The sequence below is a fragment of the Triticum aestivum genome, chromosome 5D (genome assembly GCF_018294505.1).
Source record: "Triticum aestivum cultivar Chinese Spring chromosome 5D, IWGSC CS RefSeq v2.1, whole genome shotgun sequence".
In the NCBI taxonomy this organism is placed as follows: Eukaryota; Viridiplantae; Streptophyta; class Magnoliopsida; order Poales; family Poaceae; genus Triticum; species Triticum aestivum.
In genome coordinates, this window is record NC_057808.1 from 405,051,789 (window position 1) to 405,067,578 (window position 15,790).

The 15,790-nt window shown below is 43.9% G+C and overlaps 1 protein-coding gene across 1 annotated transcript; it reads left to right on the forward strand.

Annotated features, from left to right (window-relative positions):
* The first annotated feature begins 12,892 nt into the window (after positions 1–12,892).
* LOC123122171 (probable glucuronosyltransferase Os02g0520750) lies at positions 12,893–15,493 on the forward strand. Its single transcript, XM_044542308.1, has 4 exons — positions 12,893–13,199; positions 13,868–14,256; positions 14,421–14,662; positions 14,748–15,493. The coding sequence occupies exons 1-4, from the start codon at positions 13,049–13,051 to the stop codon at positions 15,259–15,261; spliced, it is 1,296 nt and encodes a 431-aa protein (XP_044398243.1). The 5' UTR covers positions 12,893–13,048; the 3' UTR covers positions 15,262–15,493.
* The last annotated feature ends 297 nt before the right edge of the window (positions 15,494–15,790 follow it).

The window sequence follows — 15,790 nt, forward strand, 5'->3', positions numbered from 1 at the left end:
CGTCCCAACGAGGATCATTAGCCGAAAAGATCGACTGCCCACCATTTTCAACGATAACGCACTGTGATAGCACCAGGGCCTTCCGCCGACGCCTCACCAAACGATCCGCACGGCGCTTTGCCGTCCTCTCCGACCAGTAGGCTTGCTCGTTGGCGACGTCCTCCGGGTGGCGCCGGCGCCACTCCGCCATGCCTTGCTTGTCCTCCTCGGCGATGAGGAGGCGGCGCTGCCGTGCTCCACACGATCTTGGTCTGTGATAAGACAAGGCGGAGGGGCGACGTCCTGCGCCTGCTGGCGCGTGTAGACGTCCTGGAAGTTCATCTGCGGGCGCGGCCTGCCTAGGAGGCACGCTGCCGTGTCGTACGCGCGGGCGGCCTCGTGCGGAGTCTCGAAGGTGCCGAGGCCGAGCCGGACCGGATCTCGACGTAGTACCAGCTGCTGGGGCGCTAGCGGATGCAGCGGTAGCCCGACGCTCCTCGGCGGCGCAGCGGCATGGTGGCGCGTCGGTGGCGGGGCGCTGGAGCGGCGAGGAAGCAACGAGGAAGCGGGGGAGGCGCGCGTGGCAGTGTGGATAGCCGCGTGGCGAGCGCCGCAATTTATAGGCGCGTGAGCTGCCGCCTTTTCCCCCACGCGCTAGTTTCCCGCCACCACTGGGGCGCGCGAAAACGTCCCCCGCGCGCGCCTTTTAGCGCGGCTGTTGGAGATGCTCTTAGCGACTACAGCCAACAGCTGCTACTGACATTTCGCATCGCAAAACGATAAGAAGTAAGTATACCTGCGCATTCACTATAGCACCTTGTTTGTTGTACCTTATGGATTTCTAAATAATTTGAAAATCTTATCAAAAAACACATACAATTTTGTGAAGAAAGGAAATGCGAATAAATTTGATTTTTTTTTTATACATTTTTTGTAAAACCCCAATGAGTTTTGGAAATTCTGATTTTTTTTTCAAAAGTCAGACTAAGTTTGAAAAGACGAACATTTTCTCAAATACAAACATTTCTTTTGTAAAATGGAACATTTTTTAAAATTCCCATACACATTTTGAACTTTGAAATTTTTTAGAAACATGAATAAATTTCAAATTCATGAACAAAATTACAAAACTGCGTACATTTTTCGAATCTGCGAACAAATTTTGAAACTGCGAACATTTTTCGAATTGTGAACAAATTTTGAAAGATGAACAAATTTCAAAATCGTGAACAAAATTATAAAATTTTGACATTTTCGAATTCTGAACAAATTTTGAAACCGTAATTTTTTTTCTAACTGTGATTTTTTTTAAACATGAATAAATTTCAACTTCGTGAACAAAATTAGAACAATGTGAACATTTTTCTAATCTGCGAACAAATTTTGAAAACCGTGAACATTTTTGAATTGTGTCCAAATTTTGGAACATGAACAAATTTCAAATTCATGAATAAAGCTAAAAAATTGAGGACATTTTTCGTTAAATCGTGAACATTTTTTGAATTGTGAACGAATTTTCAAATATGATGAAATTTCAAAATTCCTAAAAAAATTATAAAATTGTGAACATTTTTCAAATTGTGAACCAATATTAAACCCGTAAACTTTTTTGAATTGTGAACAAATTTTGAAACCATGAACAGTTTTTGAATTAATTTTGAAATTAATAAAAAAAGGAAATAGAAACAAAAGAAAAACAGGAAAAGGAAAATCAGGGAAAAGAAAAAAAATTGAAAAACCAGAATAAACAAACAAAAGGAAAAAAAACAGGAATAGGAAAATGAGAGAAAAGAAAAGAAAATAGAAACTTCAGAAACATGAATAAAGAAAAAACTGATTCAAGGAACCTTCTAGAAGTTTTCCCAAACCAGAAAAAACCAGCTGGGAACCTCTAGAAGGTTCCCAGAACCGGGGGCGTTGGAGCAGTTAAACGGGCCGGCCCGTTGCGTCGCTGCTCGGTCGCTCGCCTATGCGAAGCGCCGGCAGTTTGACGCAGCGAGCGGCAAATAACATTTTCCTGCCACGCCCTCCTTTCTGAACAGGAGGTAGGAGGCGATGGAGGCGGACTGGGACTGCTTTGTAGCAGAAGGCCTAAGTGCACAGTAGAGTAGGTATTTTCCCTTTTTTGTTTCCTTTCTATTTTCTTTTATTATTATCTGTTTTATTAACTAGCTCTGTTTTGCATTATTTTGAGCTACAAAATTTATCTTGTTTAATATGAATTTTATCTCATAAATATTGTGCAACATACTGGACTTGCACAAAAAGTTTGAGTAGAAATAATTTATTAAGTCTAAGTTTATATTTTAAAATGGGATAAAAGGTGTTGTTGGACCTCTGTTTTAATATCCAGGGGTTTTAAACATCTCCAAAATTGTTTTTTATGCATGAAAATTATGTAGTGAATATTTCCAACCTAAAGAAGATTTTTAATTTACTATTTTATAAAATTTATAATTCCACTTGTTGTTTGAATTTGAATTTGAACTCAGTTTGAAACAAGTGAGGTTTAGCAAAATTTAAACTATGATGACCTGACATCATTAGCAGAGGTTTACTGTAGCTTATCTATCGGGGTGTCACAACAGATGCGGGAAAGGGGGGTCAGAGGCGGGAGGAAGGGGTGGTGGCCGATTTAGTGGACTTGGTCAATTTGTAGGGGTTTACTGTAGGTCTGAGTGCGACTGTCACGTCCGGGTGGACCGCCCCACACACACACACACACACACACACACACACACACATATATATATATATATATATATATATATATATATATGGGTGCGACTGTCAAACAACCCATGTGTATGGACTGGCTTTGGAGGTGGAGTTGGGTGTCGTTTTTCGGTTTGAGCAATTGGGGGAAGTGAAGGGTCTGATTGTAGATGCTCTCACGCCTGTTCCATTTGTATCACATGATGAGTGGAACAGAAGTGGAAACATGAGTCAAGGTAGAGCTATAATCTTTTAGGCCTCCTTTGATTTGGAGGAATTGTATAGGATAGGATTCCTATATGAAAAATTCCTAGAGTCATTTGGTTTGTAGGAATATAATTTTATTCCTACTTAGGAACTATTCATATCCTCCATATTTTAAAGGAAAATAAACATCAATCTAGACTCAGTGAAAAAAATCATATACTTCTTTTCTATTTTTATTCACATAATGTAAATTAGATATACATGACATCTTATTTTCTACAAGCTTCCTATTCTTATGATACTTCCTGTCCACTACACCAAAAGCGCCCTTATACCGTACAAATAAATGTTCGTGCACATCAAATGTAAGACCAACTTCAATGCACGACCCCAAATGGATGTCCGTTTTGTCTGTTTGGGCCGGGCAAAGTGACGGTATTCGGCCTTTTCTACGTTGGCCGTCCGCCCAATGGTCGGATGCATTTTGTAGGGCCGCCTGGAATTTTTTGCGAAGGGATAGATGAAATTTTGGCATCACGACCATAGTTCATGTCGGCCAGAGCGTCAGTGGCCGGCACACATGCCAACCTTGAAAAGGAACTACCCCTAAGTTTTCTCGCCGGCAATAAAGCCAGCGGCCGGCATCCTTGCCGGCCTGCAAAAAGAACCGCCCTAAATGTGCAATTCCGGGTTGTTCCTTTTGAAGGAGCCCGACGACTGGTACTGCAAAGGGCGAACGACCGACGAGCTAGCCTTTGCTCGCCGCAGCCATGGCTGCGGCGGAGAAAATGGTTGGTGTGGGTGTTGGGGAACGTAGTAATTTTAAAAAAAAATCTACGCACACGCAAGATCATGGTGATGCATAGCAACGAGAGGGGAGAGTGTTGTCCACATACCCTCGTAGACCGACAGCGGAAGCGTTATCACAACGCGGTTGATGTAGTCGTACGTCTTCACGATCCGACCGATCAAGTACCGAACGTACGGCACCTCCGAGTTCTACACACGTTCAGCTCGATGACGTCCCTCGAACTCCGATCCAGCCGAGTGTTGAGGGAGAGTTTCGTCAGCACGACGGCGTGGTGACAATGATGATGTTCCACCGACGCAGGGCTTCGCCTAAGCTCTGCAACGGTATTATCGAGGTGTAATATGGTGGAGGGGGCACCTCACACGGCTAAGAGATCTCAAGGATCAATTGTTGTGTCTCTGGGGTGCCCCCCTGCCCCCGTATATAAAGGAGCAAGGGGGAGGCAGCCGGCCAAGGGGAGAGGCGCGCCATAGGGGGGAGTCCTACTCCCACCGGGAGTAGGACTCCTCCTTTCCTTGTGGGAGTAGGAGAAGGGAAGGGGGAAGGAGAAAGAAGGAAGGGTGCGCCCCCCTGCCCTAGTCCAATTCGGACCAGACCATGGGGAGGGGTGCGGCCACCTTTTGAGGCCTTTCTCTCCTTTCCCGTATGGCCCATTAAGGCCCAATACGAATTCCCGTAACTCTCCGGTACTTCGAGAAATACCCGAATCACACGGAACCTTTCCGAAGTCCGAATATAGTCGTCCAATATATCGATTTTTACGTCTCGACCATTTCGAGACTCCTCGTCATATCCCCGATCTCATCCGGGACTCCGAACTCCTTCGGCACATCAAAACTCAATAAAATTGTCATCGTAACGTTAAGCGTGCGGACCCTACGGGTTCGAGAACTATGTAGACATGACCGAGACACGTCTCCGGTCAATAACCAATAGCGGGACCTGGATGCCCATATTGGCTCCCACATATTCTACGAAGATCTTTATCGGTCAGACCGCATAACAACATACGTTGTTCCCTTTGTCACCGGTATGTTACTTGCCCGAGATTTGATCGTCGGTATCTCGATACCTAGTTCAATCTCGTTACCGGCAAGTCTATTTACTCGTTCCGTAACACATCATCCCGCAACTAACTCATTAGTCACAATGCTTGCAAGGCTTATAGTGATGTGCATTACCGAGTGGGCCCAGAGATACCTCTCCGACAATTGGAGTGACAAATCCTAATCTCGAAATACGCCAACCCAACAAGTACCTTTGGAGACACCTGTAGAGCACCTTTATAATCACCCATTTACGTTGTGACGTTTGGTAGCACACAAAGTGTTCCTCCGGTAAACGGGAGTTGCATAATCTCATAGTCATAGAAACATGTATAAGTCATGAAGAAAGCAATAGCAACATACTAAACGATCGAGTGCTAAGCTAACGGAATGGGTCAAGTCAATCACGTCATTCTCCTAATGAGGTGATCTCGTTAATCAAATGACAACTTATGTCTATGGCTAGGAAACATAACCATCTTTGATTAACGAGCTAGTCAAGTAGAGGCATACTAGTGACACTCTGTTTGTCTATATATTCACACATGTATTATGTTTCCGGTTAATACAATTCTAGCATGAATAATAAACATTTATCATGATATAAGGAAATATATAATACTTTATTATTGCCTCTAGGGCATATTTCCTTCAGTCTCCCACTTGCACTAGAGTCAATAATCTAGTTCACATCGCCATGTGATTTAACATCAATAATTCACATCACCATGTGATTAACACCCATAGTTCACATCTCTATGTGATCAACACTCAAAGGGTTTATTAGAGTCAATAATCTAGTTCACATCGCTATGTGATTAACACCCAAAAAGTACTAAGGTGTGATCATGTTTTGATTGTGAGATAATTTTAGTCAACGGGTCTGTCATATTCAGATCCGTAAGTATTTTGCAAATATCTATGTCTACAATGCTCTGCACGGAGCTACTCTAGCTAATTGCTCCCACTTTCAATATGTATCTAGACCGAGACTTAGAGTCATCTAGATTTAGTGTCAAAACTTACATCGACGTAACCCTTTACGACGAACCTTTTGTCACTTCCATAATCGAGAAACATATCCTTATTCCACTAAGGATAATTTTGACCGCTGTTCAGTGATCTACTCCTAGATCACTATTGTACTCCCTTGCCAAAATCAGTGTAGGGTATACAATAGATCTGGTACACAGCATGGCATACTTTATAGAACCTATGGCCAAGGCATAGGGAATGACTTTCATTCTCTTTCTATCTTTTGCCGTGGTCGGGCTTTGAGTCTTTACTCAATTTCACACCTTGTAACACAGGCAAGAACTCTTTCTTTGACTGTTCTATTTTGAACTACTTCAAAATCTTGTTAAGGTATGTACTCATTGAAAAACTTATCAAGCGTCTTCATCTATCTCTATAGATCTTGATGCTCAATATGTAAGCAGCTTCACCGAGGTCTATCTTTGCAAAACTCCTTTCAAACACTCCTTTATGCTTTGCAGAATAATTCTACATTATTTCTGATTAATAATATGTCATTCACATATACCTATCAGAAATGCTGTAGTGCTCCCACTCACTTTCTTGTAAATACAGGCTTCACCGCAAGTCTGTATAACACTATATCCTTTGATCAACTTATCAAAGTATATATTCCAACTCCGAGATGCTTGCACCAGTCCATAGATGGATCGCTGGAGCTTGCATATTTTGTTAGCACCTTTAGGATTGACAAAACCTTCTGGTTGCATCATATACAACTCTTCTTTAATAAATCCATTAAGGAACGCAGTTTTGTTTATCCATTTGCCAGATTTCATAAAATGCGGTAATTACTAACATGATTCAGACAGAGTTAAGCATAGATACGAGTGAGAAACTCTCATCGTAGTCAACATCTTGAACTTGTCGAAAACCTTTTTGCGACAATTCTAGCTTTGTAGATAGTGACACTACTATCAGCATCCGTCTTCCTCTTGAAGATCCATTTAATCTCAATGGCTCGCCGATCATTGGGCAAGTCAATCAAAGTCCATACTTTGTTCTTCATACATGGATCTCATCTCAGATTTCATGGCCTCAAGCCATTTTGCGGAATCTGGGCTCACCATCGCTTCTTCATAGTTCGTAGGTTTGTCATGGTCTAGTAACATAACCTCCAGAACAGGATTACCGCACCACTCTGGTGCGGATCTTACTCTGGTTGACCTACAAGGTTTAGTAACAACTTGATCTGAAGTTTCATGATCATCATCATTAACTTCCTCACTCATTGGTATAGACGTCACAGGAACCGTTTCTTGTGATGAACTACTTTCCAATAAGGGAGCAGGTACAGTTACCTCATCAAGTTCTACTTCCCCCCCACTCACTTCTTTCGAGAGAAACTCCTTCTCTAGAAAGGATCCATACTAAGCAACGAATGTCTTGCCTTCGGATCTGTGATAGAAGGTGTACCCAACTGTCTCCTTTGGGTATCCTATGAAGACACATTTCTCCGATTTGGGTTTGAGCTTATCAGGATGAAACTTTTCACATAAGCATCGCAACCCCAAACTTTAAGAAACGACTACTTTGGTTTCTTGCCAAACCACAGTTCATAAGGCGTCGTCTCAACGGATTTTGATGGTGCCCTATTTAACGTGAATGTAGTTGTCTCTAATGCATAACCTCAAAACGATAGTGGTAGATCGGTAAGAGACATCATATATTGCACCATATCTAATAAAGTATGGTTACGATGTTCGGACACACCATTACACCGTGGTGTTCCAGGTGGCGTGAGTAGTGAAACTATTTCACATTGTTTTAACTAAAGGCCAAACTCGTAACTCAAATACTCTTCTCTACGATCAGATCATAGAAACTTTATTTTCTTGTCACGATGATTTTCCACTTCACTCTGAAATTCTTTGAACTTTTCAAATGTTTCAGACTTATGTTTCATCAAGTAGATATACCCATATCTGCTCAAATCATCTGTGAAGGTGAGAAAATAACGATATCCGCCACGAGCCTCAATATTCATTGGACCACATACATCTGTATGTATGACTTCCAGCAAATCTGTTGCTCTCTCCATAGTTCCGGAGAACGCCGTTTTAGTCATCTTGCCCATGAGGCATGGTTCGCAAGTATCAAGTGATTCATAATCAATTGATTCCAAAATCCCATCAGTATGGAGTTTCTTCATGCGCTTTACACCAATATGACCTAAACGGCAGTGCCACAAATAAGTTGCACTATCATTATTAACTTTGCATCTTTTGGCTTCAATATTATGAATATGTGTATCATTACGATCGAGATCCAACAAACCATTTTCGTTGGTGTGTATGACCATAAAAGGTTTTTATTCATGTAAACAGAACAACAATTGTTCTCTAACTTAAATGAATAACCGTATTGCAATAAACATGATCAAATCATATTCATGCTCAACGCAAACACCAAATAACATTTATTTAGTTTCAACACTAATCCCGAAAGTATAGGGAGTGTGCGATGATGATCATATCAATCTTGGAACTACTTCCAACACACATCGTCACCTCGCCTTTTACTAGTCTCTGTTTATTCTGCAACTCCCGTTTTCGAGTTACTACTCTTTAGTAACTGAACCAGTATCAATTACTGAGGGGTTGCTATAAACACTAGTAAGTACACATCAATAACATGTATATCCAATATACCTTTGTTCACTTTGCCATCTTTTTTATCCACCAAATAGTTGGGGTAGTTCCGCTTCCAGTGACCAGCCCCTTTGCAGTAGAAGCACTTAGTCTCAGGCTTAGGACCAGACTTAGGCTTCTTCACTTGAGCAGCAACTTGCTTGCCGTTCTTCTTGATGTTCCCCTTCTTCCCTTTGCCCTTTTCTTGAAACTAGTGATCTCGTCAACCATCAACACTTGATGTTTTTCTTGATTTCTACCTTCGTCGATTTCAGCATCACGAAGAGCTCGGGAATTACTTTCGTCATCCCTTGCATACTATAGTTCATCACGAAGTTCTACTAACTTGGTGATGGTGAGTAGAGAATTCTGTCAATCACTATTTTATCTGGAAGATAAACTCCCACTTGATTCAAGCGATTGTAGTACCCAGACAATCTGAGCACATGCTCACTAGTTGAGCGATTCTCCTCCATCTTTTAGCTATAGAACTTGTTGGAGACTTCATATCTCTCAACTCGGGTATTTGCTTGAAATATTAACTTCAACTCCTGGAACATCTCATATGGTCCATGACGTTCAAAACGTCTTTGAAGTCCCGATTCTAAGCCGTTAAGCATGGTGCACTAAACTATCAAGTAGTCATCATATTGAGCTAGCCAAACGTTCATAACGTCTGCATCTGCTCCTGCAATAGGTCTGTCACCTAGCGGTGCATCAAGGACATAATTTTTCTGTGCAGTAATGAGGATAATCCTCAGATCACGGATCCAATCCGCATCTTTGCTACTAACATCTTTCAACATAATTTTCTCTAGGAACATATCAAAAATAAAACAGGGAAGCAACAACGCGAGCTATTGATCTACAACATAATTTGCAAAATACTATCAGGACTAAGTTCATGATAAATTTAAGTTCAATTAATCATATTACTTAAGAACTCCCACTTAGATAGACATCCCTCTAATCCTCTAAGTGATCACGTGATCCATATCAACTAAACCATGTCCGATCATCACGTGAGATGGAGTAGTTTCAATGGTGAACATCACTATGTTGATCATATCTACTATATGATTCACGCTCGACCTTTCGGCCTCCGTGTTCCGAGGCCATATCTGTTATATGCTAGGCTCGTCAAGTTTAACCTGAGTATTCCGCGTGTGCAACTGTTTTGCACCCGTTGTATTTGAACGTAGAGCCTATCACACCCGATCATCACGTGGTGTCTCAGCACGAAGAACTTTCGCAACGGTGCATACTCAGGGAGAACACTTATACTTTGATAATTTAGTGAAGGATCATCTTATAATGCTACCGTCAAACAAAGCAAGATAAGATGCATAAAGGATTAACATCACATGCAAATATAAGTGATATGATATGGCCATCATCATCTTGTGCTTGTGATCTCCATCTCCGAAGCACCGTCATGATCACCATCGTCACCGGCGCGACACCTTGATCTCCATCGTAGCATCGTTGTCGTCTCGTCAATCTTATGCTTCTACGACTATCACTACCGCTTAGTGATAAAGTAAAGCATTACATGGCGATTGCATTGCATACAATAAAACGACAACCATATGGCTCCTGCCAGTTGCCGATAACTCGGTTACAAAACATGATCATCTCATACAACAAATTATATCACATCATGTCTTAACCATATCACATCACAACATGCCCTGCAAAAACAAGTTAGACGTCCTCTACTTTGTTGTTGCAAGTTTTACGTGGCTGCTACGGGCTTAGCAAGAACCGTTCTTACCTACGCATCAAAACCACAACGATAGTTTGTCAAGTTGGTGCTGTTTTAACCTTCGCAAGGACCGGGCGTAGCCACACTCGGTTCAACTAAAGTGAGAGAGACAGACACCCGCCAGTCACCTTTAAGCAACGAGTGCTCGCAACGGTGAAACCAGTCTCGCGTAAGCGTACGCGTAATGTCGGTCCGGGCCGCTTCATCTCACAATACCGCTGAACCAAAGTATGACATGCTGGTAAGCAGTATGACTTATATCGCCCACAACTCACTTGTGTTCTACTCGTGCATAGCATCAACGCATAAAACCAGGCTCGGATGCCACTGTTGGGGAACGTAGTAATTTCAAAAAAAATTCCTACGCACACACAAGATCATGGTGATGCATAGCAACGAGAGGGGAGAGTGTTGTCCACGTACCCTCGTAGACCGACAGCGGAAGCGTTATCACAACGCGGTTGATGTAGTCGTACGTCTTCACGATCCGACCGATCAAGTACCGAACGTACGGCACCTCCGAGTTCTACACACGTTCAGCTCGATGACGTCCCTCGAACTCCGATCCAGCCGAGTGTTGAGGGAGAGTTTCGTCAGCACGACGGCGTGGTAACGATGATGATGTTCCACCGACGCAGGGCTTCGCCTAAGCTCCGCAACGGTATTATCAAGGTGTAATATGGTGGAGGGGGCACCGCACACGGCTAAGAGATCTCAAGGATCAATTGTTGTGTCTCTGGGGTGCCCCCTGCCCCCGTATATAAAGGAGCAAGGGGGAGGCAGCCGGCCAAGGGGAGAGGCGCGCCATAGGGGGGAGTCCTACTCCCACCGGGAGTAGGACTCCTCCTTTCCTTGTGGGAGTAGGAGAAGGGAAGGGGGAAGGGGAAAGAAGGAAGGGTGCGCCCCCTTCCCTAGTCCAATTCGGACCAGACCATGGGGAGGGGTGCGGCCACCTTTTGAGGCCTTTCTCTCCTTTCCCGTATGGCCCATTAAGGCCCAATACGAATTCCCGTAACTCTCCGGTACTTCGAGAAATACCCGAATCACACGGAACCTTTCCGAAGTCCGAATATAGTCGTCCAATATATCGATTTTTACGTCTCGACCATTTCGAGACTCCTCGTCATATCCCCGATCTCATCCGGGACTCCGAACTCCTTCGGCACATCAAAACTCAATAAAATTGTCATCGTAACGTTAAGCGTGCGGACCCTACGGGTTCGAGAACTATGTAGACATGACCGAGACACGTCTCCGGTCAATAACCAATAGCGGGACCTGGATGCCCATATTGGCTCCCACATATTCTACGAAGATCTTTATCGGTCAGACCGCATAACAACATACGTTGTTCCCTTTGTCACCGGTATGTTACTTGCCCGAGATTTGATCGTCGGTATCTCGATACCTAGTTCAATCTCGTTACCGGCAAGTCTCTTTACTCGTTCCATAACACATCATCCCGCAACTAACTCATTAGTCACAATGCTTGCAAGGCTTATAGTGATGTGCATTACCGAGTGGGCCCAGAGATACCTCTCCGACAATTGGAGTGACAAATCCTAATCTCGAAATACGCCAACCCAACAAGTACCTTTGGAGACACCTGTAGAGTACCTTTATAATCACCCATTTACGTTGTGACGTTTGGTAGCACACAAAGTGTTCCTCCGGTAAACGGGAGTTGCATAATCTCATAGTCATAGGAACATGTATAAGTCATGAAGAAAGCAATAGCAACATACTAAACGATCGAGTGCTAAGCTAACGGAATGGGTCAAGTCAATCACGTCATTCTCCTAATGAGGTGATCTCGTTAATCAAATGACAACTTATGTCTATGGCTAGGAAACATAACCATCTTTGATTAACGAGCTAGTCAAGTAGAGGCATACTAGTGACACTCTGTTTGTCTATATATTCACACATGTATTATGTTTCCGGTTAATACAATTCTAGCATGAATAATAAACATTTATCATGATATAAGGAAATATATAATACTTTATTATTGCCTCTAGGGCATATTTCCTTCAGTGGGTCGGCACAACCCTAGCATGAGGAGGACGTACATTGTCGTTGCCGCCTGCGTGGCCTTGGCGACGATGGCCTCGTTGTCCTCGACGGCGGCCCTGTGCTGCGCGGCCGCGACCTCCAGGGCGAGGTCGATAGCGGCTATCTTCTTCGCCTGAATGGTCTGCCGGGCCCTCCTCTTGGCCGATTCTATGTCGAGTCGAGCTATTTCCGCCAGCGTGAGCTCTGACCGCGGTTTCTTCTTCTTCGTTGCGGGGCGGGTGGTGGTGGCGGTCGGGTCGGCCGGTTTCTTCGGGGCTCTGGCCATGGAGGGAGGGAAGGGGGAGCCCGGGAGGGTTTTTGGAATGAGAGAAAAAATGAGAGTGTTGTGTCCCCGACATGCGGGGCAGTGAAGGACAAGGGCGTGCGTCCCGCCCATCCGGGCGCTGTCCATTTCAACGCAAATGCGGCCCAAATTTGAGTCGGAAATGCTTCAGCGGTGGATAAAAACGGGCATTTGGCTGTTTACTTTCGCGCGTTGGGCCGATATTTATGTCCGTTTAGTCTCAAGCGACCATTTGGCGTAACTCGTATTTCTCGAAAGAAAAAGAAAAAAAATTGGCCTAACGTAGTTGCGGTTGTTGTGGTCAAACGTGTTCCTTGACCCAGTCCATTGCCCCCGCTCCAGAATTCTGTCGTCGCAAGCAACAAAACAAACCCCTGGTTTCGCTCTCTTCTTCCTCCTCCCTCTCCACCCCCCTGATTGAAGGGCTGCTCCCGCATCTTCTTCCCTGCCCCCCTCTCCGGGAAGCCTCTGCTTTCTACCTAGCTGAGCAAGTTGGCGCCCATGGTGGGCGCGAGGCATGGGCGGCTTCTTCCTGTGGCGGCCCTCCTTGTGGCCGCCTGCTTCTCCCTTCTCTTGCTACCGCCGGCGGCCGCCGTCGACGAGCTGGATGGGAGCGGGAGGGAGGCTCAGCGGAACACCGAGCGCATCTCAGGTGACCTCCCCTTGCTCTGCCTTGCCCTGGTGATGAGTTCTGATTGTTAGGTCGTGAATCGCGAGCGTGCGAATAGTTAGTTAAATTGTGGATTCATTCAGTTCCCCAGTTGGGATTTTTTCCCTTGTCGCGTTTCAACTTTCAATCGTGTAATATACTAATAGGGGATTGCTAGTATTTGATAGTGTAATTAGTTTGGGACTCTTTGAATTTCCTTCTTGTCAAGTGGGATGCGTGTCTGCCTGCACGACCTGCAATTGGAAATTCTTGAGTAATGCCATGACAGCGTCCCGCTCAGCTACCATGAGTGGTGGCATCGTGGTATGATTATAATAAAATTATGCTTGATGCACATGTCCCATGTATGTGTCCAATTAATGGAGCAGTTGAAGGATAGGTAGTTGGCCAATAATACCCGATGATGATATGATATACTTTTCTGAGCGATGCATCATGTCTAAATGCTTTAATGAAAATGGACTTCCCTCATGTACTCACATTTCGTCGGTACACCATTAGTTGTCCTATGTACACATGATTTTCCCACCTCATTAGTTACTTATTAGCCTGTCCGGTTCATCATAGTTACATGATTGGTCTCCTCTGTTTGTCAGTTTCATGTGGAGATTGTTGTGTGCTTCTACTCAACCAACATCATTAACCTGCAGGAAGTGCTGGTGATGTTCTAGAAGACAATCCTGTTGGCAAGTTGAAGGTTTTCGTCTACGACTTGCCAAGCAAGTACAACAAGAGGCTTGTCACCAAGGATCCCCGATGCCTCAACCACATGTTTGCCGCTGAGATATTCATGCACCGTTTCTTGCTCTCTAGTGCAGTGAGGACGGTTAATCCTGAAGAGGCCGATTGGTTCTACGCTCCTGTTTACACTACTTGTGATCTAACTCGTGCTGGACTTCCGTTACCGTTCAAGTCTCCAAGGATGATGAGAAGCGCGATCCAGTTCATTTCAAAGAGGTGGCCTTTCTGGAATAGAACTGATGGAGGAGATCATTTCTTTGTCGCTCCACATGATTTTGCGGCATGCTTTCACTACCAGGTAAGGATATGTCGCCTTAGTTGCTTTATACCTACCATTTCCTTGTCACTGCCACAGCTGGTCATGATCTAGTTTCACTAACAGTAAAATTTTGAGCCGGTATACTAGGCTTCAGCTGCCATTTATTCTGAAGTTATATGTGGAATGGCCATTTGTCTTTGTAGGAAGAGAATGCTATTGCGCGTGGAATTCTTCCGTTGCTACGCCGTGCTACATTGGTTCAAACATTTGGACAGAAGAATCATGTTTGCTTGAAAGAGGGGTCTATTACAATACCACCATTTGCGCCACCACAGAAAATGCAGGCCCACTTGATTCCTCCTGATACTCCCCGTTCAATCTTCGTTTACTTCAGAGGTTTGTTCTATGACAATGGGAACGACCCTGAGGGTGGGTATTACGCAAGGTAAGAATAGTCCCTCCCAGAAACGATACATATCTTGCCACTGATATTTGATTCTATCACTAATTTTATCGAGTCTGTTATCCAGAGGTGCTCGAGCTTCATTGTGGGAGAACTTCAAGAATAATCCTCTGTTTGATATCTCCACCGAACACCCTGCCACTTACTACGAAGATATGCAGCGCTCCGTCTTCTGCTTATGTCCGTTGGGGTGGGCGCCATGGAGTCCTAGGTTGGTGGAGGCTGTGGTTTTTGGCTGCATTCCAGTCATCATAGCTGACGACATCGTGCTGCCTTTCGCGGATGCAATCCCTTGGGACGAAATTGGTGTTTTTGTTGATGAGGAGGATGTGCCAAAGCTTGATTCAATTCTGACATCGATTCCGATTGATGATATCCTAAGGAAGCAAAGATTGCTCGCCAACCCATCAATGAAGAAGGCCATGCTGTTCCCGCAGCCAGCGCAACCTAGAGATGCATTCCATCAGATTCTAAATGGCCTTGCTCGCAAACTCCCGCACCCAGAGACCATATACTTACAACCAGGTGAGAAGCATCTCAACTGGACAGCTGGGCCTGTTGGAGACTTGAAGCCTTGGTAACATAAAAGCTTCCTTGCAAGACCTGGCTTTGTTGATCTTGTGAAAAGTTCTGTTTCTTTTATCACCTTTCTCTGAGAAGTCCGAAGATCCATAGAATTATACGATATTGAAGTGTGTTATATCCTCTGATGTCACTCTAACTAAAAATAGTGGATCTTACATAAACGGTTGTAACGTTGTAACTGTATTAATTGTATAAAGAAGTAAAGAAATGAAATGAGTGTTCTTGTCATCTTGTGAACCTAAGAATCAAATTCGATTTTCGCTAGTCAGGAGGCTGTGAACCGGTAATGAAGCTACACTATCATATATTCTGAAGGTTCACATACGTGCTGCACTCAAGATGTTTTAATAGATTATGATGACGCATTGCTGTATAGTAAATTGTATAATCATCTATCATTATATCATTAACTTGTATGGTTCACATTCCTATCCATTTTTACAATATAATGATGGGAATTCTGTAAAAATGTGGAGACACAAAACATACAAAGTTAACAAGTTCAAATTGAACTGAAAAAACGTC

Coding starts and splice junctions, on each gene's coding strand:
- LOC123122171 (XM_044542308.1), top strand. CDS start 13,049: ATGGTGGGCGCGAGGCATGGGCGGCTTCTTCCTGTGGCGGCCCTCCTT. Junction 14,257..14,420: donor CGGCATGCTTTCACTACCAG/GTAAGGATATGT, acceptor TTGTCTTTGTAG/GAAGAGAATGCTATTGCGCG. Junction 14,663..14,747: donor GAGGGTGGGTATTACGCAAG/GTAAGAATAGTC, acceptor TCTGTTATCCAG/AGGTGCTCGAGCTTCATTGT.